General features: G+C 39.4%; 1 protein-coding gene across 2 annotated transcripts in view; it reads right to left on the reverse strand.

Annotated features, from left to right (window-relative positions):
- Window positions 1-16308, reverse strand: part of sema5a (sema domain, seven thrombospondin repeats (type 1 and type 1-like), transmembrane domain (TM) and short cytoplasmic domain, (semaphorin) 5A) — a 122259-nt gene that overhangs the window by 61494 nt on the left and 44457 nt on the right. For both annotated transcript variants that reach the window (XM_026292898.1, XM_026292896.1), the window contains exons 4-6: window positions 15096-15141; window positions 7499-7561; window positions 4511-4609 (exon numbers count right to left, since the gene is read on the reverse strand). In XM_026292898.1, the coding sequence (XP_026148683.1) occupies window positions 4511-4609; window positions 7499-7561; window positions 15096-15141 (208 nt within the window). The remainder of the gene's footprint in view (window positions 1-4510; window positions 4610-7498; window positions 7562-15095; window positions 15142-16308) is intronic.

Consider the following 16308-nt stretch of genomic DNA (forward strand, 5'->3'; position numbering starts at 1 on the left):
TACCAGTATTATCATCTTTATCAACACCAACCTGACTAGGAAAAATACTAGATTAATTTGTTATCTGTGTACTGACATAAAATGGTCCATCCATCCTTTCATCATCTGTACCTGCTTATTCATACTTAGGGTCACAGGGATCAGCTGGAGCCTATCCCAGCTCTCTTTGGGTGAAAGGCAGGGGTCCACCCTGGACAGGTCACCAGTCCATCACAGGGCCACATAGAGACAAACAACCTCACACACTCACACTCACTCCTATGGGCAATTTAGAGTCACCAATCAACCTGACATACATGTTTTTGGACTGTGGGAGGAAACCAGAGTACCTGGAGAAAACCCACACAAGCACAGGGAGAACATGTAAACTCCACATAGAAAGGTCAAAGGTGAAAGATGAGGCCACCATGCACATAATAGAATCACTATTCTGAATTATCATGGGAACACATAATGAGACCTGTAAATATAAACTTGTTTTATTCTCTGATTTTATGTGGTAATTCACAACAATTGCAAAGTCTTGAAGTCCCAGTATGTATAAATTCAAAACACTTCTTAGCAACACTTTGCACATTCACACACTCATCTCTTGAAAGAAAAAAAAGGTACCCTCTCCAAAAAAAATTTCTCTCATCAACATGATGACTATCATTATCCACATAATGGTCACAATCTTAAGTAAGAACATGTTGAGAAGTCAAAGAAATTAACAATTTAACAATTTAATCTATGATCTCAAATCTCAATCAACTGCTCCCTCTCTGTTCAGCCATCATATCTTATAGTAAATCTGTCTGAGCAGGATTCAATTGAAGTTGCTGTGCCCAACCAGTGTTTCACATTAATGGATGTTCAGTGGGTAAATATGACAGCGCCTGATGAAATACTGGTATAATAATGTCATGACATTTCAACTATATGTATTTTCACAGCGGTAAACAGTCATTATGAGCCCATGACCTTTGGATACAGTGCGGTGGACAAAAACAAATGTCATCATAATAGTAAACTCCTGCCTGCTCCTTCTCAGAAATCCCACAGTATGAGACTCAGATATTTGATATGGCTGATCACTGTTGTAAGGTAAGCAAAATACTATGACATTTAAATGTTGGTCTAACTTCAGTGGGTACTTGTCATCAACAACAGTGCGTAAAAAGGTGTCCTTCCAACATTTGAGTCACTAAAAAACATGATTACTATGATTAGACCTGTGTGCTTTTGTTACACAGTGGTATTAACCACTAAAAAAAAATCTTGGATTGCTCCACTATGTCAAAAGCCTGCTGAAACATCTGCCCAAACACTCCTTTAACACGTAGGCCTACGAGCTGCAGGGAATTTGTAGAAGCAGAACAGCACTATAAGAAGAAAACAAATTGTGATTTGATACAAAGAATAAGGAAGAGAAAAGCATCACAGATGAGATAAGGAGTCTGTTTACTTGGAAGCCAATGCAATCATTATTGAGAATAATGAGCTTAAGGCAATATTTTGATTGCAACGTTTAACAAGTCTGCAGTAACATGACTTCTTAAATAACTAAGATTAATAAGATTCATTTAATAATTAGCCTACATCTGTGACTGCACACCAGGAGGCAAGAATTATGAAGAACTATGTGAGCTTGTGGTGATATCAAGATCATGGCTCAATCATACTTTAATTAAATGTGTTGATCAACCTTAACCTTAGTTTGTGACATTGTCAATTCAATCAATAGTTTTCAGTCTTTATCGCATTATCACACTGAACCAGCATGAAATGTCAATTTTATTCAATGATAAGGACTTATTAAGACACATTCCTGGGGTTACAGGGGTTCTTTTAGCAAATTTTGACTAATGTGCAGAAAAAGTACAATAAGGTTGCCATCTCTCGAAATGGAAATAAAGGACGTCCACCCTGTCACATGCAGGGGAGAGACTGTAGTGTGAAAAAAATACACGAAGACCCACATGAAAAAATAAAGACATGTACTCAGACATGAAACCTTTGAGCGTTCACTCTCCCTGTGTCCTCTTCTTGTTCCTTCTGTGTTTTTCCCCTAATGCATGTTGTTTAATGTCACAAATTCCTCTGTGACTTATGGAGAGAGGCTGGTGACAGATGGTTTAGTTGGCCTCATAGTCATTGTCACACATGAATTCCAACCACTGACAATCACTTTCCTATCGCCCCTTGTAGTTTTGTAATCTTTTCTGTCATTTAACAGTGTCCTAAAAATTTGTCCTACCTACCAATTTATCAAGCATATAAAAAAATACATAATCTTTTCTGCTTCAGTGGCATGGCACATAAATCCATGCTCATACTAGCATCGACTTGTGGATTAATACTATTGAAAGATTTATGTTATTTGTGTGGCCTTACATTATATTTGATTTAGAGGGTTATTTTCACAATTTCTAAACATAAGAATATTTCAGAAGCACTTGACCTATATTTTTGTGCTTCTCTGTGTCTAAACTGACATATATTGTAGCTTAAAGGACAACAAACTAGCAGCGTCACAGGACACTGTGTCATGTGATATATGACAAAGATGCCTCTAAGACAGGGAGTGGCACAAAGTCAGTGTGAGTGCTACCGAATGGCTGTAAGGGTGTATATTCAATTTGACGATTTTTGAAAATAACAATTGATTTTATTTTCAACATAAAATAACAATGTAAGCAGTGAGATAATGTCAACAAAGAAGTTGATACACCCCAAAAATTGAGTTATATCTATCATTCTCCACAATGGTAGGAAATTCTGATAAGGTAGGACATCCCCAGCAAACATGTCCATGTTGGCCCACTGTGGATAGTTGTCAGTTTACTGTGGGCTATGTGGGCATGGGCACACGCCGTAATGAGTGGAATGCGACACGCAAATTATCCTGTCTTAAAGTTCACCCTGTAATATTGCGCTGCCACAGACATGTACAGAATTGATTATCAGACATATAAAATGAAACAGGCCCTGTCAGTTCAATACAGTAGAGGCCTTTTAGTTTCCAGTTACAGGACGATTCCATATTTTATGACATGGTTGGCTGGGACACCAGCTCATGGAGCAAGTGAGACCCAGGGTAGGTTAAATAATTAAGATTAATATTTCAGATACAACTATGCTGTCTGCAGGATAGTGCACACACACACACACACACACACACACACACACACACACACACACACACACACACACCAACAGCTTGTTGAGGTATAAAGTTAGGCCTTAAGACGCTACCACTGCGGTTAATGTACGAAGCAGAACCTGTCTGTAGGGTTTCAGGTTTTCCAAGTTTCCATACAACCAGATAACTACCTAGATAACGAGTTAACAATAGCATATGCCAGGCAAACTGATAGCTAAATCAGCTGGCAGTGTCATCTGTCAAGGGTGTTCATTTGTTCTTGATATTAATAATGAACTTTGATGCTGAAAAGTAAACAAATAGAAAACAAAAATATATAGATATTGTTCCCGACTTTATTTTCAGCCAGCTAATTTCACAATGTGCTGCACATGGACATCAGGTAGTTCCCCAGACAGCCTGTGATCCAAGTGTCGGTGTCTGCAAATTTCGCAACAAAATACTGAAAGTACGTCGTAGATGAAAAAATGCAAGTGCACATGCTGGAAAATTCCTTCAGAGCTCCGACTCCCAATCGCCTCATGAGCCGACACTGGCCTATCTGGAGGAGAAGGAGCAACGTTTATGCTTCTCTTCAGTTCCACTGCTGCCAGCTTCACCAAACCACTACTCTCTGTGTGAGTCATGGGTCAAAGATTTACTCCTCTTCTAACTGGCTGGGACTTGTCACCTTGGTTGGTCAAACTTATGGTTAGAGCTAGCAAGTCAGTGGCGGAGTAGGGGGCGGGGCATAGCAGATGTGCTTCGATGAGAGGACTGATAGTTTGCAATTCAATTTGAATTTTGCCACCAAAGGAGCATCGCAAGAATGAAATAAAAATACAGTCAACTGGGGGCACTGTTTCACTGGCACATTTAAATAAAGAGACCAAAAACCCATGGCAATATGATGCAAATTGATTTAGCATGCATTTAAGTTTTAGCCAAAGTAATTCAAAATGAATTACATATTAAATTGTAACTTTGCACGTTGAATTGTCAGTTGCAGAACCCATTTGCAAATTACACACTGAATTGGTAATCGTAAAATGAATTTTAAGTTGAATAAAAAGGCCATTAAACTTCTATAGACTTATACCAGCTATGCTCAAGCAGGAAAAACATCAGATAATAAAGAGGAAAGCACATAATGTAGTAGAAAAACAACAACAAAAAGAAATTAATAAATCAGCATAGTTCATGTGCCCCTGTAATAATACTGTAGCATTCCCAACCACTAGCAAAAATGCTACCAGATTAGCTTGCTAGCAGTAGTTTTATAATTTAGTATTCATATGAACAAAGTGACACTGAAGGTACATTGTGGAAACAAGCAGAAGGAGGTTGGAAAGATAAGGCTGCAAAGCAAAACTCTGCTGTTCATACCGTTCGGTTGGTGCAGATAGGGGTAAAGGCGTTGGTACCACAGGTAAACAGCCTGTTCCCATTCACCAGCAGCACCCTGATGTAGTTCTGGCACTCCTCCTGTGTAAACACACCAGCAAACATGCTTATCACTGTTAACAGTTAGCAGCAGCATCATTATCTATCCATTGACAAACAGCAGCATTAGGCAGAGGAACAAAATTACACTTTATGCCAATAAATGAGACAAACACCTGCAACAGTGGGAGGGCTACTCTGAAACGTGGCCAAGTTTAACAGAGTGAAATCAAGGCTAATGCTCACATGGCTTAGCAATGTCACATCTTGATCCAATAGGGACCAGATTTGGAGAGGGATCTAAATGAGTTGGAGAACAGATAAATGTAGCGGCCGTGGGAAAGGACCACTCAGGATTGCTTTATAAAACTGCCTTGGCTTTGTTGACTAGTCAAAAAGTGAAATGAATGTCAAGCCTTTCATATACTTCATTCACACACTTATGTCTGTTTTTAGAACCTCTATCTACATGAATCAGTTCAAAAACCTTTCTCTCAATTATGCTGAAGTTCATGTTCGCTGCTCTTGCCTTGGCTCATTCCTTCTTGGAGGTTTTGGCCAGGGATTCTAGCAAAACCACTCAGCACGTGGTTAAAAACGCCTGCCAAGTGACTGACAGAGTGAATGACAGATTGCTGCTAAATGTCATAAACTCTCAACATCGCCATCAGACTTTGATGCAAGTTTGCTGGGGATTTACATCAACAAAAGCTGCAGTAAATGCAACACCAGCAATGAATATTCATGTCAGAGAGCAACATTTGTTTTTGTCCTAGGACAAGGTAATAAACTTGGAGGCCCCCTTACCTCTGACAGGGGCAAAGGGTGGGTTGGAGAGGCCCACTCACAGAAATTTAAAACCTTGTAAATCTGCTTTTCTCTGAGCCACTCAAAGTGCCCTGATTTAGGAGTGGAGGGCACAGCAAGAGAGATGGAGGGAGGAATGAGAGGAAGGACAGTTATTTCCCCCTGTCAAGATATAGGTTGATTTTTTCCCAAGCACTAAGTACATGTGCATGTGTTTTTAGTGTGTGTCTGTTAAAAACAGACGTGTGCATGACTGTGTATGAGTAGTTGCACTTATGTATGTCTATATATCTGTGCTAGTTGTTCAAATCGTTATATACTGTATGCTTGTATATGTGTGTGCGTGGGTGGGTGGAGGAATGGGGATGGGTTGTGAAGAGGCCTGCATAATTCAATTCTTCTCTCAAGTTTGTTTCTACGGTAAATAACGGTATATTTAATATTTGTCCAGCCTCACAGGCTTGACTTGTTTATGAAAACTTCCTGACAAATGTTCCACGCCTGTACTGTAATACAGAGGCTGTTATGCTTGGCTCTCACATTATAAAACAAAACAGAGGCAGCAATCAAATCCTGTCAGGTCAATTTAACTCCCCTTTCTTCTCCCAGTTGAAATAAATCAAATACACAGAGAAGAGTGGATGCGTGCATTAGGAAAAAAAATACAATCACTTGTAAATTCACTCAAAGCAAAGGCACGATATCTGTGTAATAGCCTAAGCGATGGTATATTGCTGCGCACTGAGCTAGGTAATAAACCATCGAAAGCCCTGTCAACTGCAGGAGAATGAAGTCTTTTAATGCTATTCTTAGTGTACATCACAGGAGCTGATCCTCGGAAGGGAACAGTGAGCAAAACAATTCGACTCTGCCAGACAGCAGAAACTCTGAAGGACTGGGGTAGCTTTGCTCTGTAATTCACAACAGCTATCTTGCGCTGGCCAGCCCATGCATGCCTATTATGGGTTCGTAACCACCTTTCACAGAAGGATAAATACACGGTTGTTGCATTCACATAGAGATCAGGGCTGGGCAGTTCACCTACAAGTCAAGTTCAGCTCAAACCAGTTGTTTAGTAAAGAGTATACCAACTAACCACATACAAAAACAGCACTTGTGCACAAAAAGACATTACAAAAACAATAGGAACTCCTTCTATGCAAGGTCTATAAATAAGAGTTAAGCTGTGGTTATGAAACTTTTTACTTAACAATAAGTGGATTTAAAACTTTGAGTCCAATTCCACAAACAAAACACAGATTCCCAGTGATTCTGTATGTTAAGGCTCAATAGTGTTGCTCAATGTTGCTTTCAGGCTTATTATGTTTCATTATAACATGACATTTTTTTTTATTTGTGTAAGCTTGATTTGATAGTGATGTGTTCTCTAATACTTATTCATCATGAAGTAAAAAAATTCAGTAAAAATTAAAAAGTGCTGTGTGATTTCTGCCTTTAATAAAATCTTGTTTTTAGTCAAAACGCCCAGGGTCTTCTGTTCCGCTGGCAACAACATTCAATCATGTGTTCATTTTTTAGATAATCATAACTAGATGAAAAAAGAGAATTGTTGAGTAGTAGTGGTTGTTTGAATTGGTGTTACTGATATCAAAGGGAAACTCAATAAATTTGACATATAATTGCCAGTATTTTAGTTGTATTTTGGGGCCCTGGAAACAGCTGAATCAGCTTCATCTGATTAATATTAGCATGTTAGCACTTTCAGTGAGAGCCTATAATGTATAAAAAGGATGATTTGACAGCTCATAGAAGTGCTGTAGTAGCTTTGGACTTTTGCATTGAGTTATATCATATCCATGTACTGTTTATGGATATAGGCATTTACCAAGCATACAGGGCCTAATACTGTGCAGCATTATAGGGTCTAGAGTTTAGGGATCTAACACAGATCCCTAACCTTAATGGCATACAAAATCACTTTCATTGACTTTACTAAAGCAAACATGTTCAGCAACCAAACCTAATTCATGAAGTACACTTTTACTGAGGACAAGATGGTTTTTTACAACACGGAAACTTGCTTTTCTCGACAGAGTGACAAGTGTCTGATAAAGCAATATAACAGTGTGACATTTCAAATGCTTAGGCATCACTTAAACTCACCTCAGATTTTCCACGGCTGAAGCAGGCTCCCTTGGTGAACTCATCACAGTGCCACTCAGCCTCCTGTGGAGAGAGAGAAAAGCAGTATAAGGCTCCCAATAACCCTTCATGGAAAAGCAAACATCAGAAACATTCTGCACCATGTCACCATGAACCACTCTGAAAACCACTCAAGGAACCCAAACAAAACAATGCCTGGCTCCCACGTTTTTGAAGTCTGGTGACTTTGTGTGAGATATTGCAAAGTAATAAAAAAACCAGATGTGAAAACAAAATTAGCAAATGCAATAGAAACTGGTAACTGTGATAAGTTTGATATGTTGGCTGCAACAGTGATCTCTGGCTGCTCACCTAGTCCTTGACTTGGTTAGGAAGAATGGATTAAAACAGGAGCTATAGGTAAATGAATCTGACATTATATCTACATTGTGCTTTCAGTCTCACACATAATGTACACACAGGTTTATAAACCATGTTAAATACAGAGACAGAATCAAATTAAGGTGCATATCAAGCAGAGAACTAAAGAAAGGAAAGGCAAGCATGTGTAGAGCCCAGTGCCAACATGATTTATGTGTGGTGAAAAAGTGGGGTCTTAAGACACAATTACAATAATGCAGTTCCTTAGAGTAGTAATGCAGTTCCTCTTTCTGTTGACGTGAGCAACAGAAAGAGGAATAGTAAGATAAAACCTAGGTTTTAGCTATAACTTGAGGGTAAAGACACAGGTGTGCTCCAGTTTCTACCATTTAATTTTGGTGTGACCTTTGGGGGTGGGGGTTTTCTCATTGATAAAAATTCACAAAATGAGTTTTGGCCTCAGGACACCACCAAGCCAAAGACACTCACCCTTGTAACAGGGAGAATTAGCTGTCACTGCCACCAGCTCCATATGACTGGCAAAGAGAGCGATACTTAACGGAAAACTGGATGGTGCAATAATACGCTTAATGCCAAGTGATGAAAAGTCTCCAAAAGTAAAACTATTCAGCTCAGGTCTTGGCCACAGAGATATGACTTCCCTGCAGTAATAAGCTGGCTATTGGCCAGAGGTGTAAGACTTCACTCTCTGTGGGAAAATAGTAAATATCGCTAACTAAAAGAGAATATTAGGTTTCACCTTGGTATCAGGACTGTTTTATATCAGGACATAAGGGGAAAAGAAAGCTGAACCCCAGTACTTAGCAGAATTGCATTCATTTCCTTTTCGAGAAGGCTTGGGAGTTTCCTCTGTGTTTTATGACAAGGTCTTCACTTTCTGCGTCAGTAGCCTTTCTACTGGGAGGTGTAGAAATATTCGTACGTACATAATCAGATATAAATGCTGAAATAGGCTTTAACAGGAGGGAACCCAGTGAGATAAGTCAGGGTGTGCAGTACTATTCAGGGGAGGGTAAGATGGAGTATTAATGGGAATTGGCTTCTCGTTTGAATTTTCTTCTTCTCTGTGTGTGTGCCAGTTCAAATTCCAGGCTAAAGCAGTCTATTCTTGGGCCATGGAGCCCCACAGACACAAACCACACACATCAGCAGAAGCAGCACAGTCTGCACACACAGCACCACAGCTGGTCCCTGCTGAATTGAATGTGGGCGCTAAAAAGTGCTTTCACTAATCACATGAGGACGACGGGTGGTGGGGTGTGTGTGTGTGTGTGGGGGGGGGGCGCAAAACCCGTTAATGGCCTGAAATCTTACTCACTCATGTACAGTGTAAAAATCAATAATACTACAAAATAAAATTACAACTTGAAATCACAGTAATGGGAACAAAGTGGTTGCTTTTATCATTATGGTGCAATGATGTGATTTACCATCATTCAAAGCTGATTTTTATGCTATATATTCTTGTTACATGTTAAGATGTGTCTCTAAGACATCAGCTTTAGGGCTAGTGAGGAAGGTGATGTAGATAAGCCTGTAAGTGGGGGTGTGCTGGCATCATTGCCCACTAAAGCCACCCTATCTGACTATCACGCCTCAAATGGTGTGGAGAAAAGAACAAAATCGTAGCCATGCAAAGGCAAGTACCAGTGCCATTAGGAAACATTAAAAGCTCATTAACATGCTATTGTTCAGCCACTGTGATCCTAAGAAGAATCTATCTTGAACTAAAATATGCCTGGAATGTGCAGGCATTAAAAATTAATTCCTGCCTTTATAAGATGAAACTACATTAGAAAAAACCCTTTTCTGTGTCTTTGTTACCTAGAGGAGACTGAAATATAGACTTGAAGGGGAAGCAAAGAAGATGAGAAAGTATAAATTTAGGGAGCTGAGTATGGTCGTGAATTTTTCCAGAAAGAAGAAAAATCCATTGTCATCCCGTAATTATCTTTGGAGAAAAACATCTATTGGATATTGTGAAAAAAGCAAAGTATACAACTGATAATTATGGCCTATTATAACTATTTACTTTCATATTTTTCTTCATCATTTTTACGGTGCATCACCTGACAAGATCTTGTCAGACACAGTAAGCAATCCATTTTATTGCCAAGGAACGTGTTCACACACAACTAAATAAGTTCAAAGTAGGTCAAAGGAAAATGGTTGGTGAACATAAAGTCACCAAGAGGAGTAGTGAGTTATAAATCAATTGTTGTATAGTGGCCACACTCAGTATTGAAGCTTCATAATACACACGCTCCCACCAGGTTGGTGGCTATATGGGGCCCAAAATGCAGATGCACAAATAGTAGTGGAATGGGACACTAAAATATCTTAAAAAGCAATTTTCTTTCAATTTTCTTACATCAGCTGTAAACATCTGTTGTAAACAGTGATAGGTACTTAAAATAAGTGTGAGTAATAATTTTATCATCCCCCTTGTTTTTTCTCTTCCAAACATTTTGGGTTAACTTTAGATATTTTAAAACCTGAATGACTCCCTAAAGGTTTTCAGCAGTAAATTGAAATTACAGTATTTGCATCGTAATTAGTCCTTTTTACCTATATAATGTATACTGGTATACAAACAAAAGATATACTGGCCAAAACTGCAAAAACAGGTTAAGACACCAGTTGTAATAAGACTGAATAAACCCTTGACCAAGATAAAGTATGATTAAGATGGTGAGTTTCAAAGAGAGGCAGAGGGAATTTGGCACAGTTGATAACAGCCATTTGTTATTTTAGTGAAGCTGAACAAATTTCTGAGATATGTTATGTTCCTTTTGTCTGCCCCCCTCTTCTATCCCGTATAATGGGTGCAATCTTCAATCTTCTATGGGATTTTTTTCACCATGTGGTGGGTGCAGGAGAGACGCTAAGAGAGCAAGTGGGCAGGAAGGGAGATCGACAGAGACAGAAGAAAGGGCACAAAAAGGAAAATAAGAAACAAACAGAAAAAACAACAAAGACACAACAGAGTCCAACTTAGGAGTCTGCCAGGAGGGAGACAGTGTGGGCAGAATGAAGTAGACAGTGAGACGGAGGAGTGAGGAGCTGAATTCCAAAACAGCAGTGTTTCTAGACATGATCTTGAATATGTTTTGCATAAATAGGATCGAGAGAACACACTGATAGCTGTCTAGCTTTGTGAAATGGCTGGCTTATTAGAAAGGGACGGTGGGTTGAAAGTGAGAGCTGGACAAATCCTGCTGGGGAAGTCTAATCTGTTTTATGAATAGCTGATATTACCTTTTGATGTACTGGCACAATATTTACTATTCAGACTGATGTCTGCTGATGTAAGCTGCTGAAAGATTTACACATGAAATTTGTCTTGATGTCATGTCTGAGCAAATGTGCGGGTCTGAGTGACTACACATATCATCATATTACCATAAAAGGTAAGCCAGTGTTTATATGCCCACCTGCTATGTCTCTTACTATTTAGAGTCACAACCCTCTTGCTTAAACATGGCACCAAAGTTGATGATATCACAGAGTATGCTAGTATCTGCATCTCCGGTCACACTGATGCTTTTTATTCTATGCATTTAAATGGCCAAGTTAGCAGGTTCTTGTAATTGAATTAGCAATGCTTCCAGAGCCGTGGAGGACAGTTTCTGTTAGCTACTGATTAGCAGGGCTAATTGTCTTTCCGATGAAGTGTAATTGCAAAAGACAGATTGATGAAATACATGTGAGACTGGAGAGCATTTTGTTTTCTTTGGAGTACCCTTCCTTCTTAACAGCACAACAATACAAGGGGAAGCAAAGAAAAATGAAAGCAAATATACATCTCAACACTATACAGTGTCTGCTGCCAAGGGAAGCTTTTATGGATAGTTTTTTTATCTGCCAGTGGAAGAAAGGAGAGAGGTTGGAGTGAATATCCACTATTTTCTCCTCATTTAATGCTGCATTGAATTGCAAACACTGATCCTCCTCATCCCAGAGTTTGTCTAATGCTGTACCATTGAAACTTGGCCTCTGTCTGCATCATGTTTCGATTTGGCATGAAAACAGCATGGTAATATTGGACTCTTAAAAGGATGTTTTTTTTCTAATTTCTTTTTGCATTAGCATCTTTGCTAAACTTTTGGTGAAGTTAGCCACCTCATACTGTACCTGCAATTTAGACACCTTGGGCTTTTAGGACCAGCATAAAGGTGTCCCGTTATTGCTGGACCAGGTGTGCAAGGGTAAATGGACAGGTGGGGGCAGGTGGAGGGTATCGGTGTATTAGAGTATTCAACATTGTCAAAAGACATTATTTAGGGAGCTCACGGACAAACAGAAACACAAGGCTGAGAGGTACATTGAGCCTGCTTGGCCATTCATCAGCCCTGGAAACACAATGGAAAATTGAATGCAATGCAAATGCAGAACGGCCAATTCATCAGTGTTTGTCCCCTGTCCGCAGTGGGCCATGAAAGGTAGATAATGGGGATGTCAGCGTTGATTCACCCACCCAAGGTTGGCAGCAGCTGAGGGCAGGGAGCTGACTGAGGGACAGAGGGGGCAGAAGGACAATACTGAACAGATGTGAGACATAAAATATGATTCATCTGTTGATGGAGGAATGATGTACTTTTATAGCTACTTCTTTGCCCATGTTAGCTTTACATGTTAAGTTGGTTGTGCATGCTGTAGAGTGAAGTGCTTGTCATCCTTTTTCCACTTAATCTGCACAAATATAAAAGGAGGAAGAAGGAGAAAACTAGCCACATTTTCTTCTTGACAGAGTTTTATAGATCGGTGAAGATGAGGGTAGAGGTTAACAACCAGAGGAAGAGCACTTCAGGCTGCTGGGACACTGCGGAAAAAAATGCAGAACTAGACATTAATATTTTCAGATTGACTTACATTTTAGGGTCTGACTTTACCAAGTTATTGTAATATGGAGAATTGTCTACATACAGTATTGATGAAGTGTCACTCAAAATAATTCCTTAAACTGTTATATCATTGAGTGACTGAACAATTTCTCCCCCATGGACTTACTGAAGACTAAATCCGAGGGGTGGCCCCAAGAGACACACACACAATGTAAAAGTGTAAAAGTTCTCATATGGCTTAACGGTAACTTTTTAAAGAAAGGTCCTCCTTCTCTCCAACTTCTGATGTTCTTGGCTTTTATATTTTTTATTACCTCTAAGCAAAGATGGCATTTACTGGGGAGATTATGGTTGCTGGGGCCCAGTCTTTATCGATCTCCGAGTCTCAACTCAATATGTGCAATAGACCGGGTTAGACCAGCAGTGTTTAGCTACCAACCTAAGTGTCACTACTTTCTAAACCCTCCATAATACTACAGAAATACTACAGAGTTCACTTTCTCCCTTGTAGAATGCTTGATTTCCACTCTGTGTAGCAGAAAAAGTGACTTTTTCCCCATGCAGAAGACAACCTTGGTAGCTGTTTTTTTTTTTTTTTGTAATATATAAATGTTTCATCTATGTACATACCTGTAAGATCAATCTGGCATCAATCACACGGTAATGATAGGCACGTCTTTAATGTATTAAAGGATGTGTGTATTACACCGACTCTAAGCCTTGTGCCCTGTCAAGCCTACCTTTTAGTGCTGCCAGCCATGCAAGAACAAATCACTGCCATTGGGCATTATCTGACAGGGCTGATGCATGGGCATGGGGTGAAATCACAAAGACAAGTGTAGGTGTAGCTCTTAGCTTGTTCTCCTTTTGCAGAAAAGAAAAAAATTACCCTCATGCAACTCCGCTGACTACCAGTGCAAAAAAACACACAAAGCTATTATTGACTGTTTGTGCTCAAATTTTCCTTGTTCACGTCAGCACACTATGTTCCCAAGTAAATCCTTCTGATCAATCAACTATATCAGTATAATGTGAGTGGAGCAAAGGTGCCAAATGACAAAATTCATGTCTTTCATGCCCAACAACAAGAATGGCAAATATATGTACACTCAGTCACAGATGCAACCAAATTGCTGTGCAATTAATTTTATGACAGGATGAATAAAAGGAAGGAAAACAAGACAGAGGCGAATGTGAGAATTTAACTTGTGCTTCCCAAACTTGAGCAGTTGAATGCAGCAATTCCCGTTTACTCAATGGCTCTGTTCCAAATGCAAAGCAGGGGCTAGTGCACAGATCAACTTAAACTGGCTCCAGGCCTTGGCAAGGATTACTAGGTCCCAATCTCTCAAGGTTGATGGAATCTTTTAAGCGTTGCAGTGACAGCTCAACACAGGATCAAATAAAGAAAGAGGAACGATTGGGTGCACGGATAGCACAGAGCATCTTTATAAAGCATCTGTGTCCCAGTGAGCGGTCACAATAGACCGACTCTACATGATTCCTCATCTCTGTCTGTGGGGGATTTCTCTGCTTTCTTCCCTCTGTCTGTGCGCTGTCTCACAGATTCCTTTGTGCGTGATACCATCCCCTCCCTTCATCTCGCTTCTTATTTCATCTGACCATTTTTCTCATTTTCCTTTTTCAGGCGGATTTGTATCAACACCACTCCCTCAAGTCTCCCTTTTGTTCAATCTAGCATTCTCACTCTCCTGTTTCTTTTTCTCCTTCCACATCCCGTCCCCTGGTTTTCCAGGGTGTAAATAGCAAACATCAAGTGTTGTCTAACCATCAAAGACGTCTTGCTGTTACCACCTAGAAATAAACCCCTCAATGTGTCAATGTTTGTAAACTAACTCAGTGGGTTGCAAAATGTTTAGCTTTGTCTGTGTGTGTGTGTTTGTGTGTGTGGGCGTGGGTGTGGGAATGTGAACTATGAGAAGAGCAGAAGGTTTTAAATAAAATATATTAGTATCATCATACTAAAGATATTAATATGTGTTACCACAGAAAATTAAAATAGATGCAGTGTCAAACACAATTTAAAATTACACTTAAAAATGAAGACCACTAACACAGACAACACTTTGCAGCAATACTCTTTTGCTTCCTCTATGTGTCAACCAACAGCACTGTCGACAAAAACCCACATGCATTCCAAACTATTTTACAGTAACAGCTTTAAGTTGTAGGAGCTGGCAGCACTGCACTATGTAGCAAAGTGTTTTGCTGGAGGAAGACACTGCTCTGGATGCCTGTGCCAGTGTGACTGTAAGAGTCATCTGAGTAGCCACAGTCAGTGGATACTCACCCATGAGAGTTATTCAGAGAGGAATAATCAGAAAGACAGGACGATGAGCATTAGCACAAACCTGGATCAGTGTCAGGTCTTCCAGATTGAGTCTGAAGAGGTGATTCCTATAAAAAGAAGGAAATGTGAGTCCATGAGACCATTGTCTTTTTTATTTTATTTTATTTTTCTCCTTGTCAAAGCTGCATCCTGCACTGACAATTTACCTGTTTTTTAACTCCACAGCCCCAGAGTTTTTTCAAACTTGTTGTCTTCATTCCCATCTAATGTTGACCCAAGTGATATCACTTGTGGTAATATATTAAATTCTGCATTGCAGCAAATTAACCTACCTAAATAACTATAGGTATGTAGGTTTATCTGAACTGTAACTAGGAGGCAAAATAGACTTGACAAAGAAATGCTACTGCTAAAGGTGTTATGCCCCTATCTAGAGTTTTGTGTATATGATTGGAGGAAAATCAAAGCCTGGCAGTGAAACCTTGCAGTATCAGTGTCTATCCTGCCTTATTTAAAACATTAGCTACACATTCATTCAATGCAAGTCATAAACAAAACTGTTGCGCTTGTATTTCAAGGAACAGGTTCTAATGAATGCCCCGGTCAATGTCTCAGAATGTCTACTTTAACCATTATATAGGCCTGCAGTGCCTTTAACAGAATGAGATCGCATTAAACATGACAAATAGGAAAAGTCACAATACTGTTGGTCTGTGTTACCAAAAGAAAGTTGTCCCCATCTTTAACAGGTAGAAATCTTGCAAAAGCTTTAACAATAACCAACTTATCCTTTCTTTTAGATCAGCATCGATTTTTCATAAATGCTCACACACATGCATGCTTGCACTCACATACACATACATGAGCACTTTTGCAGAGATCTGTCAGTCCCTTGAAGATTGGCTATCAGCCAGGATTCAGTGTGGCTGCAGCCCACTGTTTTAATGTATTGATATTTGCATCGATCCCCCTTTCCTTCCATTATCACTCATACTTCAAACCCAGCCTGCAGCCATTCATTTAGGGCACACTGCTTTTCACATTTACACTCAACAGTTGTTGAGTTGGTCCCAGAGAATTGAGCAAAATCTTTTAATTGATTTTCTGAGTGAAGCAAATACCTTCTGTTGAAAGGAATGGCTAGCAAAATTAAATAATATTACTAGTCAACTCAAAGTTTATTTTTATAGCCTTTTTAAAACAACAGTGTTTTGTACAAAGTGCTTCACACAATAATCAAAGTAATAAATGGAATAAAAAAGACAGAATTTAAC

The sequence above is a fragment of the Mastacembelus armatus genome, chromosome 20, assembly GCF_900324485.2.
Source record: "Mastacembelus armatus chromosome 20, fMasArm1.2, whole genome shotgun sequence".
NCBI lineage: Eukaryota > Metazoa > Chordata > Actinopteri > Synbranchiformes > Mastacembelidae > Mastacembelus > Mastacembelus armatus.